The sequence below is a fragment of the Aquarana catesbeiana genome, linkage group LG06 (assembly GCF_042186555.1).
Source record: "Aquarana catesbeiana isolate 2022-GZ linkage group LG06, ASM4218655v1, whole genome shotgun sequence".
NCBI lineage: Eukaryota > Metazoa > Chordata > Amphibia > Anura > Ranidae > Aquarana > Aquarana catesbeiana.
Genome location: NC_133329.1, coordinates 308,766,401 through 308,788,351, shown reverse-complemented (window position 1 = coordinate 308,788,351; position 21,951 = coordinate 308,766,401). Strand labels below are relative to the sequence as shown.

At 44.1% G+C, this 21,951-nt stretch overlaps 1 protein-coding gene across 5 annotated transcripts in view; it reads left to right on the top strand.

Moving 5' to 3' along the window:
• UBE2F (ubiquitin conjugating enzyme E2 F (putative)) overlaps positions 1-21,951 on the top strand; it is a 497,889-nt gene that overhangs the window by 38,379 nt on the left and 437,559 nt on the right. For all 5 annotated transcript variants that reach the window (XM_073633595.1, XM_073633593.1, XM_073633591.1 and 2 more), the window contains exons 3-4: positions 114-143; positions 19,352-19,417. In XM_073633595.1, coding sequence (XP_073489696.1) covers positions 114-143; positions 19,352-19,417 — 96 coding nt within the window. The remainder of the gene's footprint in view (positions 1-113; positions 144-19,351; positions 19,418-21,951) is intronic.

The window sequence follows — 21,951 nt, the reverse complement described above, 5'->3', positions numbered from 1 at the left end:
AATAAGACAATGAAAAGATATTTTATAATGCAGTACTATCAAGCTTCTTTCTTGTGTTTGTCTAGCTTTTTTGTTTTGATGTGTGATCATTTTTTTCTTCTTGTGTCTTTCAGAAGTAGCAGAACTTGAAGCAAACCTGCCATGTAAGAAGATATATGTTTCATTTATTTTTTCTATCGCTTTGTGTACGCAGTAGCTATGCATCTTCATACTGAATAATAGAAAACCTTTCCTGACAGAAACATGGAAATTTCATTGCCTTCTCATTCTGCATATGCCATTTGCCTGGTTGTCATGTTCACGCTCTATCTTCAATAGCTCTAGTCTCAGACCTAGAACAAGAGCACAGGTAAGGAGTTCTGAATAATACTGTGTTTCCCGATCTGTTTCCTTGCTCCAGGTCAGTCGTTCAGAAAGTACTGAAGCCAGTGAATCGGTATAGTAGCCAGGAGTTAGCAGTTGAAGTAGTCAGCAATGACAGCCCCATTTTTCTGTCAGGAAAAGTTTGAAAATTGGTCTTAAGTCAAACTTTTTTTCTGTTTGGTTATCGGAGGGATAGATTAGAATCTTTAACCACTTGCTTACAGGGCACTTACACCCCCTTCCTGCCATTTTTCAGCTTTCAGTGCTGTCGCACTTTGACAATTGCGCGATCGTGCTACAATGTACCCAAACAAAATCTTTATCATTTTCTTCACATAGAGCTTTCTTTTGGTGGTATTTAATCACTGTTTTTTTTTTTTTTTTTTCAAAAAAAAAAAAAAAGTAAAAATTTTGAAAAAAAAAGTTTTTACCTTTTTTCTGTCAGTAGATTTTGTAACTAAGTAATTTTTTGCCTTCACTGATGTGCGCTGATGAGGCGGCACTGATAGGCTGAACTGGTGGCACTGATGAGGAGGCACTAATGTGCCGCATTGATAGGTGGCACTGTTAGGCGGCACTGGTGGGCACTGTTAGGCGGCACTGATGAGTGGCAGTAATGGGCAGCACTGATAGGCGGCACTGATTGCCAGCACTGACTGGCATCGCTAATGGGCACTGATTGCTGCCACTGGTGGGCAGGGATGGGCACTAATTGCTGCCACTGGTGGGCAGGGATGGGCACTGATTGCTGCCACTGGTGGGCAGGGATGGGCACTGATTGCTGCCACTGGTGGGCAGGGATGGGCACTGATTGCTGCCACTGGTGGGCAGGGACGGGCACTGATTGCTGGCAGTGGTGGGCACTGATTGCTGGCAGTGGTGGGCACTGATTGCTGGCAGTGGTGGGCACTGATTGCTGGCAGTGGTGGGCACTGATTGCTGGCAGTGGTGGGCACTGATTGCTGGCAGTGGTGGGCACTGATTGCTGGCAGTGGTGGGCACTGATAGGCGGCACTGGTGTGGGCACTGATAGGCGGCACTGATAGGCGGCACTGATTGCCAGCACTGACTGGGCAGTGGTGGACACTGCTGCTACTGGTGGGCACTGATTGCTGCCACTGGTGGGCAGGGATGGGCACTGATTGCTGCCACTGGTGGGCAGGAATGGGCGGCACTGATTGCTGCCACTGGTGGGCAGGGATGGGCGGCACTGATTGCTGCCACTGGTGGGCAGGGATGGGCGGCACTGATTGCTGCCACTGGTGGGCAGGGATGGGCGGCACTGATTGCTGCCACTGGTGGGCAGGGATGGGCGGCACTGATTGCTGCCACTGGTGGGCAGGGATGGGCGGCACTGATTGCTGCCACTGGTGGGCAGGGATGGGCGGCACTGATTGCTGCCACTGGTGGGCAGGCATGGGCGGCACTGATTGCTGCCACTGGTGGGCAGGCATGGGCGGCACTGATTGCTGCCACTGGTGGGCAGGCATGGGCGGCACTGATTGCTGCCACTGGTGGGCAGGCATGGGCGGCACTGATTGCTGCCACTGGTGGGCAGGCATGGGCGGCACTGATTGCTGCCACTGGTGGGCGGCACTGATTGCTGCCACTGGTGGGCGGCACTGATTGCTGCCACTGGTGGGCGGCACTGATTGCTGCCACTGGTGGGCGGCACTGATTGCTGCCACTGGTGGGCGGCACTGATTGCTGCCACTGGTGGGCGGCACTGATTGCTGCCACTGGTGGGCGGCACTGGTGGGCAGTGGTGGGCACTGATTGCTGCCTTTGGTGGGCACTTTTGTGACACTATATTTCAATATTGTTATCAGGGCACTGATGATCAGTGCCCTGATTAAATTCCTAGATGTCCCCCTGCGTGGGGGTTTGCCACTAATCGGCTGTCCTCGCCACACACTCTGTCAACATGTAAACTCTTGTTTACATGTTAACGGCTGTGATTGGACACAGCCAATCACACGGTTAAAGACCCGTGGGCGCGGCTCTTTACAGAGATCAGAGTCACGCCGTGTCAGGCCAAAGTTTGGCCTGAACTTGTGCTCGGGCTGAACCATACAACAATCCCTAGTGTTCGTTCCTTGATGAGATGATATTTGCATGTTTGCAGTTTCAGGCCAGCTTTACAATTAAGCAGGCCATAAATGAATAGGCTGCAGGCTGAACGAGAAAAAAAGAAAACTGTTTCTTCCTCGGGGAAAAAACAAAAGTCTATTATATTGCAGCTTTACATGGTGATCCGGCAATTAAGTATGTTATTTTTTTTTAACTTCCTTTACCAGACCAAGCTGTCCAGCAAAAGTGTCAGAGGGATGAGACAAACCACTTATCACTGACAGCAGTGCTTACGATGGTCAGCTTTTTTTCACTTTATCCCAAAAAGTAAAAAATACTGTTGCTGTAACTGTTTAAAAAATTTTGGCTGGAGTTCGGCTTTAATCTGCCAGTCTAACACTACCCTCTCCCCAGACTGGCAATGCTGCTGTTCAAGGGTGTCTCCATTGCTCCTCTGTCCAGGGTGGAGACACTCTAAGATAGGAAGTGTGTTACTGACTGAATCACCGGGTGAAAAAGAAACAAATGCAGCCATCACATTTAAGGAGTGGTAAAGTCCAATATGTTACGTTTTTGTTTTTGTGTTTAATACCACTTTAAATGTGGAAGTCAACCACATGTGACCACCTAAAGGCATATAATGTAGAAACCACTTTCAACCAGAACAGTTTTTCAGTTGCCAACACTTTTTTTTTTTTTTTTAATGTAAACTCGGATGAATCAACAAATCGTCCCCAAGTTGTATCTCACAATGACATGCGACTTGGTAAAGATGGTGTGTAAGAAACTCTTACCAGATGCGATGGACTCCCTTGTCAGCGACAGGGAGTCACTCGAGCAGGTTGCCTCTCAGGGCCAGTGAACGGACATCACAGCTCTGCGAACCTTCTGGGTCAAACTCTGCGCGGATCTCCCGGGGCCGCCAGGTGGGTCCTCCCAAAGGATGGCCGAGGTGCGGATCAGAGGGAACAGTGCGTCACGTACAAAAACTGGATTGAAGGCTGGTTAAATCTCTCAGTAGGTATGTGGAGAAAAAATAAACAAGCTCCACATAGTGTAGATGAGCAAAAATAGGATTTTTATTGCTAAAAACGCCAGATAACAATAAAATGTGATCACAGAGTATAAAATCAAAAATGGGCAACAAGAAGGATGCTGAAAGCGACCGACGCGTTTCGATCAATGGATCGTCTACTGGGGCATACAGCATCCCCTCCAAGTTGCCTAATATTTATAAAAAACATTCCAAAAGAGCAAATTGTATGTGCTGTCAAACAACATTCCCCATTGGATGAATGGGGTCACATGATCGCACCTGACTAGACCTAGCAGGTGTGGAACATCATGCATTTGCATACATAGTGTGTCATTAACATGTTGTATGTCACCAAACAGACCTCACATAGAAAAATAATTGAATAGTACAACATCAGAATGTTCAAACGTTTGGTAATGAAATGAAATAAACATGGAACGGAATTTAACCTGTTATATATCATCAAAAAGACCTCACATAGAAAAATAATTACATAGTATAACATCAGAATGTTCAAACATTTGGCAATGAAATAAAATAAACAAGAAACGAACTTTCAGGCACAATACTCACATTGCTGACACTTCTGTGTCTGCTCCAAAACAACAGGGAGTCAGTGCCAATCAGGGACTGCGTCTCAGGGGGCGGGCGGAGCCAACCACCAATAGCTGTAAAGACAGGAAGTCACTGGCGGCGCCGCCCAACCTCCATGAGACAGACATAGGGAAGTGATGTCAGAGCGCAGGGCCAGCTCCACGTCCATCCCCTGTCATGTGATGCCTCTCTCTAGAAGTCAAGGAGAGGAAGAGGGAGGGGGGACAAGCGTCAGATGGGACGTTCTCAACGCCGGTGCCCACACTCCTCCCCCGTGTCCCCGGAAGTAACATAAAACGTAAATAGCAGCCAGAAATCCCACCTGAAAGGTGGAAAACTGGCAAAAAGTTACCTGCAAAGTGGGGAAAAGGACGCACCACTGAACATATAGCAAGGCACAAGGGCGAGGGCCATGCAGTTAAGTGGCGCGACTGAAAAGAAGGGTAATGCTCGGCTAACTTCTGACAGTTGAAAACCGAGGGACCCGAAAGCCAGCATTAAATACATCAATGCTGGCGAGAGCCCCCAAAGTGTATTAATAATCCCTTCCTATCAAAACAACAGACAAAATAAATAAATAAAATGCATTGTATTCTAAAAACATGATATGAAAAGGGTTCGTGAACACTGAATCTACAGAGTAAGAGCAATCTTAATAATATTAACCGTGCACATGCTAGTGTGAAAAACCAACATGAGGGAGGTATAGCTCACCCCTGAGCATAATGTAAGCACACCCCCCAAAAATTGCGCCAACACAGGGGAGAATAGAATTGTGTGGAAATAAACATGGAAGATAATATTAAAGGGGAACACCTGAAAATATGTACAGATGTGATGAAATAAATGCAAAAAAAGGTGTTAGGATGAGTTGATAAACGAGTTGAGGTCCCACTCCACGTTCATCCCAAACGGGAAGAAGGACCTCAACTCGTGAATCCAGTATGTCTCGAGACGTGAAACTCCACGCAGACGTGACTCACCCCTCCAGTGCGGGACAAACTTGTCAATAACCTGGAACAAAGTGCCTGTGGGGTCCCTGTCATGGTGTTCCAGGTAGTGACGTGGCACAGTGTGCTTGTCCCTACCTTTTTTGATTGCAGCCACGTGTTCATTAACCCGAACAGAAAAAGTTCTGATCGTGCGACCCACATATTGCTTGTGGCAGGGACAGGTTATCAGATAAACGATGTATTGCAAGGAACACGTGGTGAAATGCTTCATGGAGTAGATGCGGGAAGTGACAGTGGACTTAAAAGTGACACTCTTGCGTCTTCCCCCAATATTATGTAGGCAGACCTGACACTTACGACAGGGGTAGTAACCTTTACACTCCTGAAAGAACGACACTTTTTTGGGGGGGTCTATTATATTTGGGGCGATCTGTCCCTGAATGGACCTAGCGCCTCTGAAGACTACTGAGGCCTGTTTGGGTAAAACAGGACCAAGTAGTCTATCATTCTGTAATATTCCCCAATGTTTTTTAATAATACCTTTAATCTGTTTAGATTGAATGGAATGGGTGGTAAAAAAAGATAGCTTAGCATTAAATGTGGTGTTGTCTTTAGAGCATTCTGTAAGCGTAGCCTGCCTTTCAGTGAGCAATGCTCTATTGATTTCGCTGTCTAGCAGGTGAGGGTCGTAACCCTTATCCAAGAATCTGCTTCTGAGGACTTGAGATTGGGATAAAAAGTCTGAAGTCTGGGTACAGTTGCGCCTCAATCTTAAAAACTGGCTGCGGGGGACTGACCGAAGCCATTCTTCACGATGGCAGCTGTCGATCGGAATGTACCCATTCCGATCTGTGGGTTTGAAGTAGGTACGGAACTCCAGGTGTTGGTGCACAACTGAAATTTCGAGATCGAGGAAATGCACCTTGGTTGTACTGGCTTCGAAACTCAACGAAATCCCCCTGTCATTGGCGTTGAGAGTATTCATGAAGCCCTCGAGTGATGGCCGATCTCCTTCCCAAAGGAGGAGGATGTCGTCTATGTACCTGGCCCAAAGAACCAATTCGGGTCTCAGGGCAGCATAGACGACATCCTCCTCCCACTGGGCCATGAAGAGGTTAGTGAGACTGGGGGCAAATTTGGCCCCCATAGCCACGCCCCTCTGTTGTAAAAAGAATTTGTCCTGAAACCAGAAATAATTATGCCTGGTTGCAAATTTTAACAGCTGCATAATAAAGTTTTATTGTAATGTGGGGAGTCTTCCGTTCACTGGCCCTGAGAGGCAACCTGCTCGAGTGACTCCCTGTCGCTGACAAGGGAGTCCATCGCATCTGGTAAGAGTTTCTTACACACCATCTTTACCAAGTCGCATGTCATTGTGAGATACAACTTGGGGACGATTTGTTGATTCACCCGTGTTATAAACATCTGCTTCCCGTATCCACGCATGGTTTTCAGTGGGACATTCCATGTTGTTTGTTCCCCATTCACCGATAGGACTTTATTCACCTATATTGAAAGACTTATAAGTTTTTTCACTGTTATGTTTATTTTTTGTGGATATTTTTTTTTTTCAGTTGTTTTCTTGATTGAACACTTTTGGCACAATCTATGCGCTACTTTTTATTTTCATATGTTTCTTTGGTTGTTGTCACCTTGTAAGTAGCTGCTCCACACTATATATTTTTTCATTTAGTGCAGTGTACACTTTTATTATATTTAATGTAAACTCGACACATAATGACCATTCTGTGTATTGTCACAGAATAATGCTCCCCTCCCATATCCTTTTATTTGCTAGGGCGCTACCTTTTAGGTGCCAGGAAGCTGATGGGAAAATCTAATGCTACATCTTATCTATTCTGAGAAGATATTGTTTTTTGAGCTGTAATGTTACTGCGCTAGCTTCGTCCACCAATAACAGGAAGGGGGGGGGGGGTTAATTTCAGCATACAGAGTTGAAGCCCTTTAAAGCTAGCCTGGCCCTAGAATCTTATGGGTGGCATAGTGATCGATTTGAAGACTTATGCAGATACGTACCTGTGCTTTGACTTTTTAAAGGCTAAGTTCACCTTTGTTCACTTTTTTTTCCCCTCTAAATTACAGCTCTCCCCTATGTTCCAATATAACATTAATGTACTTCTTTTGCAAAAATAAAACCGCTTTCCATTTTTTCTACACACGCTTATCTCACTGTCTTCATAGCTGTTTAACCACTTCAGCCCCGGAAGGATCTACCCCCCTTAATGACCAGGCCATTTTTTGCGCTACAGCACTCCTTCGCTCTAACTGATAATTGCGCGGCCATGTGCCAACGTACCCAAACATAATTGATGTCACCTCACAAATAGAGCTTTCTTTTGATGGTATTTCACCACCTCTGCGGTTTTTATTTTTTGCACTATAAACAAAAAAGACTGACAATTTTGAAAAAAAAAAAAATTTTATACTTTCTGCTATAATGCATATCCAAAAAAATATATAAAAAACAAATTTATTCATCAGTTTAGGCCAATATGTATTCTTCTACATATTTTTGGTAAAAAATAAATTAATATTGATTGGTTTGCGCAAACGTTATAGCGTCTACAAAATAGGGGATAGATTTATGGACTTTTTTTTTTTTTTTAAATGTTTTTACTGGTAATGGTTCCCTTTTTTTTTTTTTTTTTTTTTTTTTATTGCAGGCTTCCCAGTCTAGAGGAGAGATGTGGGGTAATTGACCCCATATCTCACTGTAAAGAGGACCAATCATGCCATATTCCTATTCCTTAAGCCCTGGACCATTTGGCTGCCTAAAGACCAGAGGACTTTTTACAGTTTGGCACCGCGCTGCTTTAACTGGTAATTGCGCGGTCAGTCAATGCTGTACCCAAACAAAATTTGCTTCCTTTTGTTCACACTAATAGAGCTTTCTTTTGATTGTTTTTCATTGCCTTTTTTGAAAAAAACATTTTTCTACTTTTTTTTTTTTATAAGAACAATCAAACTCAATTTTAGTCATACATTTAGGCCAAAATGTATTCTGCTACCTGTCTTTGGTAAAGAAAATGTCAGTAAGTGTATATTTATTGGTTTGCACAAAAGTTATAGCGTCTACAAACTAGGGTACATTTTCTGGAATTTACACAGCTTTTAGTTTGACTGCCTATCTCATTTCTTGAGGTGCTAAAATGGCAGGGTAGTACAACCCCCCTCCCCAAATGACCCCATTTTGGAAAGTAGATGCCCCAAGGAAATTGCTGAGAGGCATGTTTAGCTCATTGAATATTTAATTTTTTTTGTCCCAAGTGATTGAATAATGACAAAAAAAAATTTTTTTTTACAAAAGGTCTTCACTAAATGATATATTGCTCACATATGCCATGGTTATATGTGGAATTGCACCCCAAAATACATTTTGCTGCTTCTCCTGAGTATGGGGGATATCTCATGTGTGGGACTTTTTGGGAGCCTAGCTGCGTACGGGGCCCCAAAAACCAAACACTGCCTTCAGGATGTCTAAGGGCGTACATATTTGATTTCACTCATCACTACCTATCAGTTTTGAAGGCCATAAAATGCCAAGATGGCACAACTCACCCCCAAATGACCCAATTTTGGAAAGTAGACACACCAAGCTATTTGCTGAAAGGCATGTTGAGTCCATGGAATATTTCATATTTTGCGGGAAAAATTACAAACTTTTTTTTTTTTTTTTGCACAAAGTTGTCACTAAATGATATATTGCTCAAACATGCCATGGGCATAACTGGTATTACACCCCAAAATACATTCTGCTGCTTCTCCTGAGTACGGGGGTAACAACATGTGTGGTACTTTTTGGGAGCCTAGCCACGTACGGGGCCCCGAAAACCAATCACTGCCTTCAGGATTTCTAAGAGCGTACATTTTTGATTTCACTCCTCACTACCTCATCACAGTTTTGAAGGCCATAAAATGCAAAGATAGCACAACCCCCCCCCAAATGACCCCATACATTAAAAAATGTATTTTTTTTGCAAGAAAATTACTTTGAACCCCCAAACATTATATATTTTTTTAAAGCAAAGGCCCTAAAGATTAAAATGGTGGGTGTTTCATTTTTTTTTCACACAGTATTTGCGCAGCGATTTTTCAAACGCATTTTTTTTGGAAAAGACACACGTTTTTAAATTTTAATGCACTAAAACACACTATATTGCCCAAATGTTTGAAATAAAAGATGATCTTAGGCCGAGTACATGGATGCCAAACACGACATGCTTTAAAATTGCGCACAAACGTGCAGCAGTGACAAACTACATACATTTTTAAAAGCCTTTACAGGTTACCACTTTAGATTTACAGAGGAGATCTACTGCTAAAATGACTGCCTTCGATCTGACCTTCGCGTTGATACCTCACATGCATAGTGCAATTGCTGTTTACATATGACGCCAGACTGACGCTTGCGTTCGCCTTTGCGCGAGAGCAGGAGGGACAGGGGTGCTTTTTTATTTTATTTTTAAACTGTTCCTTTCATTTTTTTTTTGTTATCTCAGGGAATGTAAATATCACCTATGATAGCAATAGGTAGTGACAGGTACTGGTTTTTGAAAAAATTCTATTAGACCCTAGATCCCTCCTCTGCCCTCAAAGCATCTGACCACACCAAGATCTGTGTGATAAAATGCTTTCCCAATTTCCCAATGGCGCTGTTTACATCCGGCGAAATCTAAGTCATGAAATGCTCATAGCTTCTGGTTTCTTAGGCCATAGAGATAATTGGAGCCATTCTGGTCTCTGATCAGCTCTATGGTCAGCTGGCGGAACCACCGGCTGCATTCTCAGGTTCCCTGTTGGGACAGGAGAGCCAGATAAAACCATGGAAGACGGTGGGGGGGGGGGCACTCCCTCCCACTGCTTGTAAAAGCAGTCTAGAGGCTAATTAGCCGCTAGGATTGCTTTTACACGAAAGCTGACTGCTGGCTGAAAAGAATGATACCAAAATGATGCCTAAACCCACAGGCATCATTCTGGTATAACCACTCAAAGTCCAGCAACGTACTGGTTGTTGAGCATATATTGTAATCCTTTTTTTTTTTTTTTTTTTTTTCATGCAGCCTGTGGATTGAACGAAAAAAAGAGATTGATCGGTGGGTATGCCCACCATTAGAATACCTCCCTTCATCCACCCACTTCTAATGATGGGCAAACATGCAGCATTTTGTTTTTAACTGTGGTGGTGAAATCACCTCCTACAGCGCTGGAGTCACGGCTTTATATATCATGGGAGCAAACGCTGTTGCTGTCAAGATAAATAAATCAGTGCTGCAGCTGAATGGCCTAAAAAATATAGGCCGAAGCATGGGGGCTTCCGCCCCAAAAGTTAGGAGCAAATCGCTCCTCCACCCCTGCTGCCCCCATGCTTTGGCATATATGCTCTTTTTTTTAACTGTGGTGGTGAAATCACCTCCTACAGCGCTGGAGTCACGGCTTTATGTATCATGGGAACAAAAGCTGTTGGGGTCAAGGTGAATAAATCCGCGCTGCAGCTGAATGGCGTACCTGAAAACAAAAAATGGTTAACAATAAAACGCAGTAAAGTATAAAAAAATGACATACCTTTAAAGCAAACATGATAAAACATAACAATAAAACATTGCAGAATAGAATACAGTAAAAAAGATCAGAAGAATAGAGAGAGAGTACAATAAAACAACAAATATTTTTGTTTTATATATATTATGAAAAGGGGGAGGGACACATGCTGAGAAGATATGAAGTGCTGCACACCCCGATTATTGTCAAAAAGAAAAAGGAAATATCCCCCCGTGGGGTTTTTTAGGCAGCAAGAAATTATGAAAATGGTAAGCTGTAACTTGAAAAGGTTTTTATTTTGTAGGACTTTAATGGCAACATGATCACAGGGAGTGAACATAATGGTTAAAATAAGAGATAACACAAATGAAGCTGGCACAAAATTATATAATGTTCAAGCGCTATAATAGCATAATAATCCTGACGCGTTTTGACCGCGTTGGGTCATCTTCAGAGGGTTCAGGCGCTGTAACAAGATTTACGTATTGAAATTCATGGATATGACCATAAAAATTAAAATGTAATATATATGTTTTTAACAGTATAATTACCAATCACACTGTGTTTGAACGGTTTCTCCTGAGCCTAAAATTCTCCGAAGTCTCCCCCACCGGGTCCCGGCAGGGGTCCCAGGCCTTCCACCACGTCAACGGGGGGGGGGGGGGGGGGGAGGGAGGCTAATCGCCCATGCGTGTCTTACAAGGAGTCACACCAAGTGGATATTTCCCAAAACCAGGGAGGGGCTTGGGGGCAAGCGAGCAGGACCCGCAGTCAAAGCATCAAATAACAAACAGTACCATCAGTGCATTATATTTAGCACGGATAGAAATATATGTATCATTATCATTTTTTTATTTATTTAAAGTAACTCTGTTCATAATTTGTTTAATGTTGTCTGTACTTATTGGGGTCAGCAATGTGTGGATATTCCCATGGTGGTGATGGTAAAAAAGGGGATTAAAGAAAGGTAGATATGACTACATGTAGATGTCAGTATGTCAGAGTAAGTAATAAGTAAATGGTGGTATCTATATAATTGCCGTGAAATAAGTGGCAAAGTAGAGTGGGGATATAGGAAAGGGGCGAATGTGAGGAGAACATGTGAGGGAAAAAGGTGGGGACGGACTGACTAGTGGGGATAAAAGGGAAAGGACAAAAAAAAAAAAAAAAAGGAAAAAAAAAAAAAGGGGGGAGAGGGAGGGGGTTGGAAAGGATAATCGGGAAGGAGGGGGGGAATGGGTAAAGGGGGAATAGGAAAAAGGAATGGGGAGTGAAAGAAAAGAGCCAAGAGGAAAAGATCCAGAGGAAAAAAGGAGAGAAGGGGCGTGTTGGGGAGAAAAACCAGTGAACTGTAAAGATAGTGCAGGTGGGGTGATGAATGTGAGTGGAAGGGAAACATATAGGTGGGGAGATAGGTAAGTGCAGTGCAAGGGGCCAAAATGAAAGCAAAAACATCAACAAAGGAAACAATCCAACCGTGGCTGAGTGAGAGATGGAAGTGTGTGATGGTGTACTGGCAAGAATGTATATGTGCTGGAAAGGGGTGATGAGAGGTCAAGAAGGGAGAGAGATGGGACAGGCGTGAGACAGGGAAAGAACACATAAGTGAGGTACCACAATGGTAAAACGTGTATTATGGGTGGGTAAAATTGGATATAAATTGTCCGAAATGACGTAACTATCACAATAAAAAGAAATGACGTGAAAGAGACCCACAATGCAGGGTATGTCACGTCAGATCCAACTCATCAATATGTTCAAATACTGGTGATTACCTGTCTTCAGACTTTAGGTCAGTTGGTCAATCTGATGGAATGGTAGGGACTAAATGAAGATCCCCCAGTCTGCTTCATCATTATGTATAGAGTGCTGGCCAATGATTGGATGCCTAATTGGGCTGCAGGTGCACGCAGGCTGCCCCCACCCCCCTCCTCCAGCAGGGATAGTGCCACCTGTTGGCACTCCACATGTGGCTCCCCGGGCGTTCAGGAAGATGGATGTCCCAGCACGGCCGTCACATCCGCCGTAATTGCGTGACACCGTGACGTCATGCGCACGCACGCGGCATCGAGCGCCCGCAACGCCACGGCGTCCGGATGTGATCCAGAACGCCGCTGGCAGGAAGCGATACACCCAAGGGTGCAGAAAAGCGGCACGGGCCCTGTGCCCCCCCCTCTTTTCCTGCCAGAAAAAGACACAGCGACGAAGTCCCCAACCCCAATACGGGTCAACGGACCGTGGAATCCACATCCGGTTCTGGAAGGGGGGGAAAGCGGAAGAACGACATAATGTGAACAATTTGCAAAGGAGGTTATAACAACCTATAGATCACATTCTAGTATACAAAGGTCTAAAAAGCTGTGGGCGGTTGGGATGCATTTGAGGCAGCCATGGACTCCATTGAGTTTACAAAAGACGTGCATGTAATAGTCCAGGTTGTTGGAATTGTCATTTCAACAGAATGAAAATACTCGCCAGTGTGTTGTAAGCATTTTAAGTGCGCCAAAAGGGGCACATTGAAGTTTCTAGTATTGTGGTAGATTAATGAAAACAGGGGAGAAAAACAGTTTTATCCGATCTCTCCTGTTCAGGAATAATTGCGTGTAATTACATGAAGATAGTCCAATCATCACCTATACATATATGGCTCGTCCTGTAAACAGTGTAACACAATACTTATACAGTAGAAACAATAACAATAGGAATATTATAAGAGATGCAAAATTCAACCAAAACCATCCCACAGCTCGTATCTTAACTCGAGTGTGAAAAAATGGGGGGAGGGGTGTTTAACGCTCAATATTCGAGAAAAGGGGGAGGGACACATGCAGAGAAGATATGAAGTGCTGCACACCCCGATTATTGTCAAAAAGAAAAAGGAAATATCCCCCATGGGTTTTTTTAGGCAGCAAGAATTATGAAAATGGTAAGCTGTAGCTTGAAAAGGTTTTTATTTTGTAGGACTTTAATGGCAACATGATCACAGGGAGTGACCATGATGGTTAAAATAAGAGCTGTTCTACAGGAGCCTAAAATTCTCCGAAGTCTCCCCCACCGGGTCCCAGTCTACCTTTCTTTAATCCCCTTTTTTACCATCACCACCATAGGAATATCCACACATTGCTGACCCCAATAAGTACAGACAACATTAAACAAATTATAAACAGAGTTACTTTAAATAAAAAAATGATAATGATACATATATTTCTATCCGTGCTAAATAGAATGCACTGATGGTACTGTTGTCTGTTATTTGATGCTTTGACTGCGGGTCCTGCTCGCTTTCCCCCACGCCCCTCCCTGGTTTTGGGAAATATCCACTTGGTGTGACTCCTTGTAAGACACGCATGGGCAATTAGCCTCCCTCCCCCTGTTGACATGGTGGACAGCCTGGGACCCCTGCCGGGACCCGGTGGGGGAGACTTTGGAGAATTTTAGGCTCAGGAGAAACTGTTCAAACACAATTTGATTGGTAATTATACTGTTAAAAACATATATTTATTATATTACATTTTAATTTTATGGTCATATCCATGAATTTCAATACGTAAATCTTGTTACAGCGCCTGAACCCTCTAAAGATGACCCAACGGGGTCGAAACGCGTCAGTTATCCTATTATAGCGCTTGAACATTGTATAATTTTGTGCCAGCTTCATTTGTGTTATCTCCTGTAGCACAGCTCTTATTTTAACCATCATGGTCACTCCCTGTGATCATGTTGCCATTAAAGTCCTACAAAATAAAAACCTTTTCAAGTTACAGCTTACCATTTTCATAATTTCTTGCTGCCTAAAAAACCCCACGGGGGATATTTCCTTTTTCTTTTTGAGAGATATATATAATTTTTTTTTTTTTTTGTAACGTTTCCAGGTTCGGGTCTCTCAAAATGCGATGGCATCTTGGGAGACCCTGTTGAAAGTGTGTCCTAGTCTGTGCAGTGCTGTACCCTATGCTAAAACTCCACTAGTGTATGGTAGCGTTCAAAACATTCACCAATGCAAATACCAGGATTGTCAGGACAGGGGGGACAATAATAGCTGGTGTCACGCCTATATCCACGCTTGCTACAGACACGACATCTTCTTTGGGGGGCTCGTTGGGTAGGGGTACTCGGGAGGACATACGGAAAATGCCTCTCATGGAGCTGGCTTACTGCATTTGCAACAGAAGGGCTCTGAGATACTGGAATCCTTTAATTACTGGAATTTAAGGAAGGATCTGTATAGCTCAAGCTCTGTATAGCACATAAGTTTTCAGCAAAGCCAATTGAAATAAGTATACAGACACTTTTTTTGTACCAGCGTCTGGCCTTACGGGCAACTAGGTACGGCACCAACAACTGGTCGTTGAGGTCCACCCCCTCCATATTTTGGTTATACACAGAGGAGTTTCTCCACAACACCAGTCGCCATAGGAATTTGGACCGTTGTGTCTCCATGAAGGGAGGAAAGAACGAAAACATTCTTATCTCTCCATTTCACAGCAAGCAAGTTATTACACTTCAGGCAGGCTCTGTACCCCAGCCTAAGACAGGAATCTACAAGCCACTGGGGAAAGCCCCAGCGATTAGATCGCACAGTGCCACATGCGCCAATCTGATGATCAAACAAGTGTTGCCAGCGCTCCCTATATAATCTGGGCAGTTCGGCGGCTCTACGTGACTATCTCTTCCCTCGTAACCATAAAACTACATGTATAGCCTGTGGCCCTGTCACAGAGCTTATATATCTTGACCCCGTATCTGACACGCTTGCTGGGAAGATACTGTTTGAAAGACAAGCGGCCAGAAAACGTAATCGGGGACTCATCAACGCAGACAACTTGTTGGGGAGTAAACAAGTCTGCAAAACATTGGTTGAAGTGGTTTACGAGGGGCCGAATTTTGTAGAGCTGATCGTTTCCAGGGTCTCCACAAGGACGACAGAGTTCATTGTTGTTGAAATGCATGAACCGCAAGATCTGCTTGTATCGTACCCTGGTCATGGAGGCAGAGAACACGGGTATATGGTAAATTGGGTCAGTGGACCAATATGACCGCAACATACTCATTTTAACTCTGCCCATGTCGAGCGATAGGCCCAGAAAGGTCTTACATTCATAAACCGTAATTGGTTTCCAATCTCTGGCAAGGAAGGACTGAGGATTAGCATTGATGAATTGACCAGCATACAAATTACTTTGGTCCACAATAGATCTATAGAGATCTTCGGTGAAAAACAGCGAATAAAAATCAAGTGACGTAAAATCAACTGTTTCCACCTGAATGTCGGGTTGGCCAGTGAATGGGGGAAGTACGGGTGCTGCAGAAGGTGGTGGGTTCCCAATTAGGATTGGCAAATTCTGCAGGAAGGACTCTATGGGCACGACGGGCCTGTCTGTCTTCTTGGTGGCAGCGGGACACTACTTGTGCTTTCCACCTCGCCAGCTTGAACTGCACTTATGGGACTCGCCACGTTACCACGTGTGTTACTGCAGTGCTGGTTTGACTGCGACCAGGGTGTACTAGGCTGCTGGTGCTTGCCAGTTCACCAGAAGGATGAGCGGCACTAGTACTTCTCTGCTCCATACGATAGCCCTGCGGTACTTGCACCTCAACAACAGCAGAAGATCGGGGTCTGGCACGCCTGACCTTGGCAGGGACCACAACTCGTCAGAGCTATCTGTCATGGAGCAGCTGTCGTCTACAGGATCGAATTATGAGCCTGAATCTGACAGATGGGTGACTTCCTCTTCACCATCTGTCATGCTCTTCACTAGTGTACCTTCGATTTGCCATTATGGGCTCTAAATTTACTGGTACACTAGTGAGACTCACAGGTAAAAAAGCTCCTAGGCTGTCAGCAACTCAAACGCTACCAAAAAAACTGTTAGCGATCGCAGGGATCAGGCTTGACTCTGCGAATGCTGCAGTTATGTGTTTAGTAAGTGACAGTGATCGATCGATACTGCACTTAGGTGGGCTGGGCGGCAAAACGCAGGTGCTAGCAGGTATCTGGGCTGAACCCACTAACACTGCGTTTTTGGGAACCCTAAACTGCTGGGGACGCTAGTATAGATCTGATCAGTTATCGATCCGTTCAGACACTATACCACTAAGGGAGATGTATGCTGCGTGCATGGGTGTTAGCAGTACTGGCACTAATCTGACGCTGCCTGGGACGACGCAGACCCTATCTGACCCTAAAACTTAACTGATATCACCCGCCGGGCGATCAGGGGGTTAAACCTTTATTGGGTAATAAACGGCGAGTATAAAAAAACAAACTAACCAGCATCACCCGTAACACTTATACGGTGATCACTGGTGAAAGGGTTAACTAGGGGGCAATCAGGGGGTTAAAACCTTTACTAGGTAGTATATGGGGGTACCTGACCCAATAAAAAGCTGACGGTGAACCTAAAAAACTAACAGGCTAACTAGCGTCACCCGAGACACTTATACGGTGATCAGAAAAATGATCAATTAGTGACACTGGCGACGGGGTGAAAGGGTTAACTGGGGGGCGATCAAGGGGTTAAACCTTTAATAGGGGGGTTAGGCGGGGTACCCTAGACCTAACAACCCTAACACTTATAACAGTCACAAATGATACCAATGCAGTGATCAGTAAAAAAAAATAAAACTGCTATTGGTGTCACTGTGACAGGGGGTGCAGGGGGGGTCATCGGGGAGTGTTTTATGTGCCTATGTGTACTAGTGTTAGTGTAGTGTTGGTGCAAACTCACTGTGATGTCTTCTTTCCTCGAGAGCCGGAACGAAAAGGCTCCACGAGGAGAGATGACATCACTTCCTCTGCTTCTGTTTACATATCAGAAGCAGAGGAAGCCGGGTACGTTACGCTGCCTGCCTGTGCCATTCTGCCAATGTATATCGTCGTTAGGTGGTCGGCAAGTGGTTAAAGTGTCAAACCAAAATATGTAAAGCAAAATTAACAATAAAAAACAAAAAAAAGTTTTAAAGTGCCCCTGTCCCCGTGTGCTCCCACGCAGAAGCGAATGCATGCGTAAGTCCCGCCCACATATGAAAACGGTGTTCAAACCACACATGTGAGGTGTCGCCGCGAGCATTAGAGCGAGAGAAATAATTCTAGCCCTAGAGCTCATCTGTAACTCAAAATATGTAACCAGTAAAAAATTTTAAAGCGTTGCATATGGGGATTAAGTACCGAAGTTTGGCACCATTCCACGAGTGTGTGCAATTTTGAAGCGTGACATGTTGGGTATCTATTTACTCGGGAAACTTTATCTTTCAGATTATGGAAAAAAATTAGGCTAACTTTACTGTTTTTTTTTAAAGCACGAAACTTGTTTTAAAAAAAAAAAAAAAAAAATGTTTGACATGACCGCCATTGTATTCTCTAGGGTCTCTGCTAAAAAAGCATATATAATATTTGGGGGTTCTATGTAATTTTCTAGCAAAAAAATGATGATTTTTACATGTAGGAGAGAAATGTCAGAATTGGCCTGGTTGGTAAGTGGTTAAAGTCAGGTTCACGTTAAAACATCCAATTAATAGAAAAGAATTGCAGATTATATTGGATCCTTCAGGTGTAAGTTGAGTATACATTTTTGCTGGTTTGGTATCACACCTACTTTTGCATGTTGTAGTAAGGGCCCTTTCACACTGGGGCGGGGGCGGCGTCAGCGGTAAAGCGCCGCTATTGTAAGCGGCGCTTTACCGTCAGTATTCGGCCGCTAGCAGGGTGGTTTTACCCCCCGCTAGCGGCCTACAAAGGGTTAAAAACCACTGCAAAGCGCGCCGGCGGTATAGCCGCGCTGTCCTATTGATTTCAATGGGCAGGAGCAGTATACACTCCTTCACCACTCCGAAGATGCTGCTAGCAGGACTTTTTTTCCCGTCCTGCTAGCGCACCGCTCCAGTGTGAAAGCCCTTGGGGCTTTCACACTGGAGACAAAGCAGCGGCACTTTCGGGTCGGTTTGCAGGTGCTATTTTTAGCGCAATAGCGCCTGCAAACCGCCCCAGTGTGAAAGGGCCCTTATGTTTAGTTGAAAAGTTTAAAAACAGGGTTGCACAGCTGTGCATGGTAGCCAATCGGCTTCTAACTTTAGCTTGTTCAATTAACTTTGACCCAAAACCTGGAAGCTGATTGGGGCAGCTGTGCATAGAAACCAGATTTGGCACTCTCCGGAAAATTAGCTCAACCCATTTTTCAAAAATGAACATTCGGCCGTGAGTGCCATCATGTAATGACCGATAAATCGTTCAGTGGACGTAAATGAATGCATTTTTTGTTCGTTTTTATATATATACCTAGTGCAGACAGTTTGGTCGGGAAACACATTAACCTTTCAATTTATCGTTCGTTTGGCAGAAAATTTACAAACTTGTCCTTTGTGGTGTTTTTTTTTTTTTTTTTTTTTTTTTTTTTAGCTCAAAATCATCCCATGACTATTGATTTTGTGCCCATTAACTGGCCGAAAAACAAACTAATTGTCTAAATGACTGAATTTCGACCGATTATTTATTTATTTATTTTGTATTGTGTATGGCCAGCATAAGACAACATAAGCAAATTTAAGGCAGCATTCACCTGCCAATCGTCACATTAAATTTGTGACTATAAAAACTGCAGGTTTCCTATATAATTTGTTAGTTCTTTTTCAATGTTATCTTCTGATTCAATAAATATTGTCATACTAAATATAAAGCAGTTGTGTATCAGGCAATTTTTTTTTATGTAATGCAATGTTTGAAGATAGTAATGCTAAACTTCTTTTTTTTTTTTTTTTTTTTTTTTTTTAATCTCTCTAGGTACTTGTAAAGTGAATTTCCCTGACCCCAACAAGTTACATTATTTCCAGCTGGCCGTGAACCCAGGTAATCTGGATATTACTCTGTAGCCTTATGCTCTGGATAAATGAAACTGTAAAAAAGAATTATCATAAATAGTGGCATACCATAATCAGCAAAATATGACTATAATAACACACTAAAAACAGCGCTAATGTTGAGCTAGAAAGGATATATTAGCATTAGACACATTAGCGCTGTTTTTAGTGTGTTATTATAGTCATATTTTGCTGATTATGGTATGCCACTATTTATGATGATTTTTCTGCATTTTTAAACGGCTGCTGTTTTAGTCTCACTTGAGTTTTTTCACTTTTTTGTGACAGCAAATTGGTGTTATCTCTATATATTAATATATTTTCTTTTTTCTTTGCTTTATCACTGTTTTGGAACTGCTTGGGTCCCTGGCGCTGAGTGGTGTACTTTTGGGCCCTTGAATACACCTTTTTACATTTTGTAAAAAAGAATTGTCACAAAAAAGGAAAAAAATATATATCTTTCTTGTTGGTGTATTTGTATTGTGGCATATTCAGCATTTTGCCCAAAACTGACTTGCCAAAGGTTTTGTATTTTCTTTTCTTAACCCCTTCACACCCACTGTGCGCAAATTTGCATTCATGGCTTGAGGGGGTTAAACCGGGGTGATGCCTGCAGCTATCACCCTGCTACCGATTTTTAGGGCCAGCGGTTGGCCTTTTAGTGATAACAACTGATGCAGCTAATAACCCCCAGATCCCCCCATTAAAGTGGTGGGCCAACTGAATTTTTTTTTTTTCTAAAGTCAGCAGCTACAAACACTGTAGCTCCTGACTTTTAATAATCACACTTACCTTTCCAGGGTGCCCGCGATGTCGGCTGCCCGAGGCTGACCCCTCCCTCGGCTCTCGGGTTCCGGCGCCGCCATTCGAACTAAGGGAAACGGGTAGTAGAGCCTTGCAGCTTCACTGCCTGTTTCCTACTGTGCATGCACTAGTCGCGCAGCGCTTTGTGAATGGGGTGTGCTTTGTTGTGGGACACACACAGTTCCCAGAACACATCGCGCCCCATTCCCCAGAAGACAACGCGAGGAGGTGAAGACTGAAGATCACCGCGGTGTAAGAAGTGGCAGATTAGGACGATCTGCCTAGCCTAGCAACAGCCATTTCTGGTAAGTTTACTTTTTTTTTTTTCCTCCAAATTTTTAGGAACATTTTCATTTTTTTTTTTTTGGGTGGCCCTCCACTTTAAGAGTACCGTTTACAAGGGATGTTTACATTACTTGTGACAGCAATTAAAGTGATCAGATTTTTTTCTTTTTAAAGGGACAATGTAAAAAAAAAAAGACACTTTTTTTTTTTTTTTTTTAAGGCGTCCCCGCATGCTTTTTAAAATGTCACCTTTGGAGATTTTTAGGTACTGTAGTTTGCCACCATTCCACGAATGTGCGCATTTTCAAAGCATGACATGTAGAGTTACTATTTACTTTGCGTAACATCTTTCACATTATACAAAAATATTGCGCTAACTTTACTGTTTAGTTTTTTTCCCAAATCCATGAAAGTTTCTTTCTCATTTGTTCATTGACAGACACAGTGCTTCCTTATTCAGAACCATAGGTTTATATTGCCCCCTTCAGGATTAGGAAACTAGGCAGAAAAAAACTTGGATACACCCATGGGCAGTCCTGGGTGATATGCACCCCCCCCTCTGCTATAGGCCTTCAGTTTTTTTCTGCCTAGTCAGGAGTAAGGACCTAGTTCCCTGCTGGGATCTCTAGTCCTGGCAAATTTAATTTTTTTGTTTGTTGTTTTTTCCTGGATTTTTTTCTGGTGAGATCTGCAGTCAACTGCCAGACTGGGCGATGGGCTGGACATTTGTTCCAGTGGTCTTCCCAGTCTTGCCAGCGAGTGCGTGCAGACAGCAGCTATGTGCTAGGTCGGCCGTGACATAGCCCCACTGGACAGGGTCTGGCCCTGCGAGTTAAACATCTTGCGAGGTAGCATACGACCGCATTTTGGCTCAAGTCGCAGCGTCCCTCATGGCCGACAGCCCCCCACTTCGGTGGCGAGGAGATTCTGTCTGGAGCGGTGCCCGCCTGGTCCTGGTATGGTGAGTAAATGTCCCCATCTCCCCTTGATGGGTTTGTGGCGGATGCAGGCCCCTCCCTGGGTCGGTTGGTCCTGTGGGTTTCCCTCCGCCCCTGCACCCTCTCTTCCTGGGGCGGATGTTCCCTGGAGGTCCCCTGGTAGCCCCCCTTTACCCCTCCCTCCCTTTACCCCTCCCTCCCTTTATATGGGGTAGTGTGGTGCCATGATGGATCCTGGGGGATTGGGTTGACTACTGGTGGGTAGGGGGTGCATGCCGCCAGGTGCAGTGCTTACCGGGAGGGGGGAGACACTTGGGTGCTCCTGGGGGTCCGGTGCCCAGATCCGCTTTCTTTCTCTCTTAGCGCGGTCAGCGACTTTTTTGCCGTAGCCGGCCTATTTTTCCCCCCTAGTGCCTGCTGACTTCTTGTGTTTGTGTAGCTTGGTGGCCATGATTTAGTGGTTTTTGTGCTCATGCAGCGGCGGCCATTACTGTGT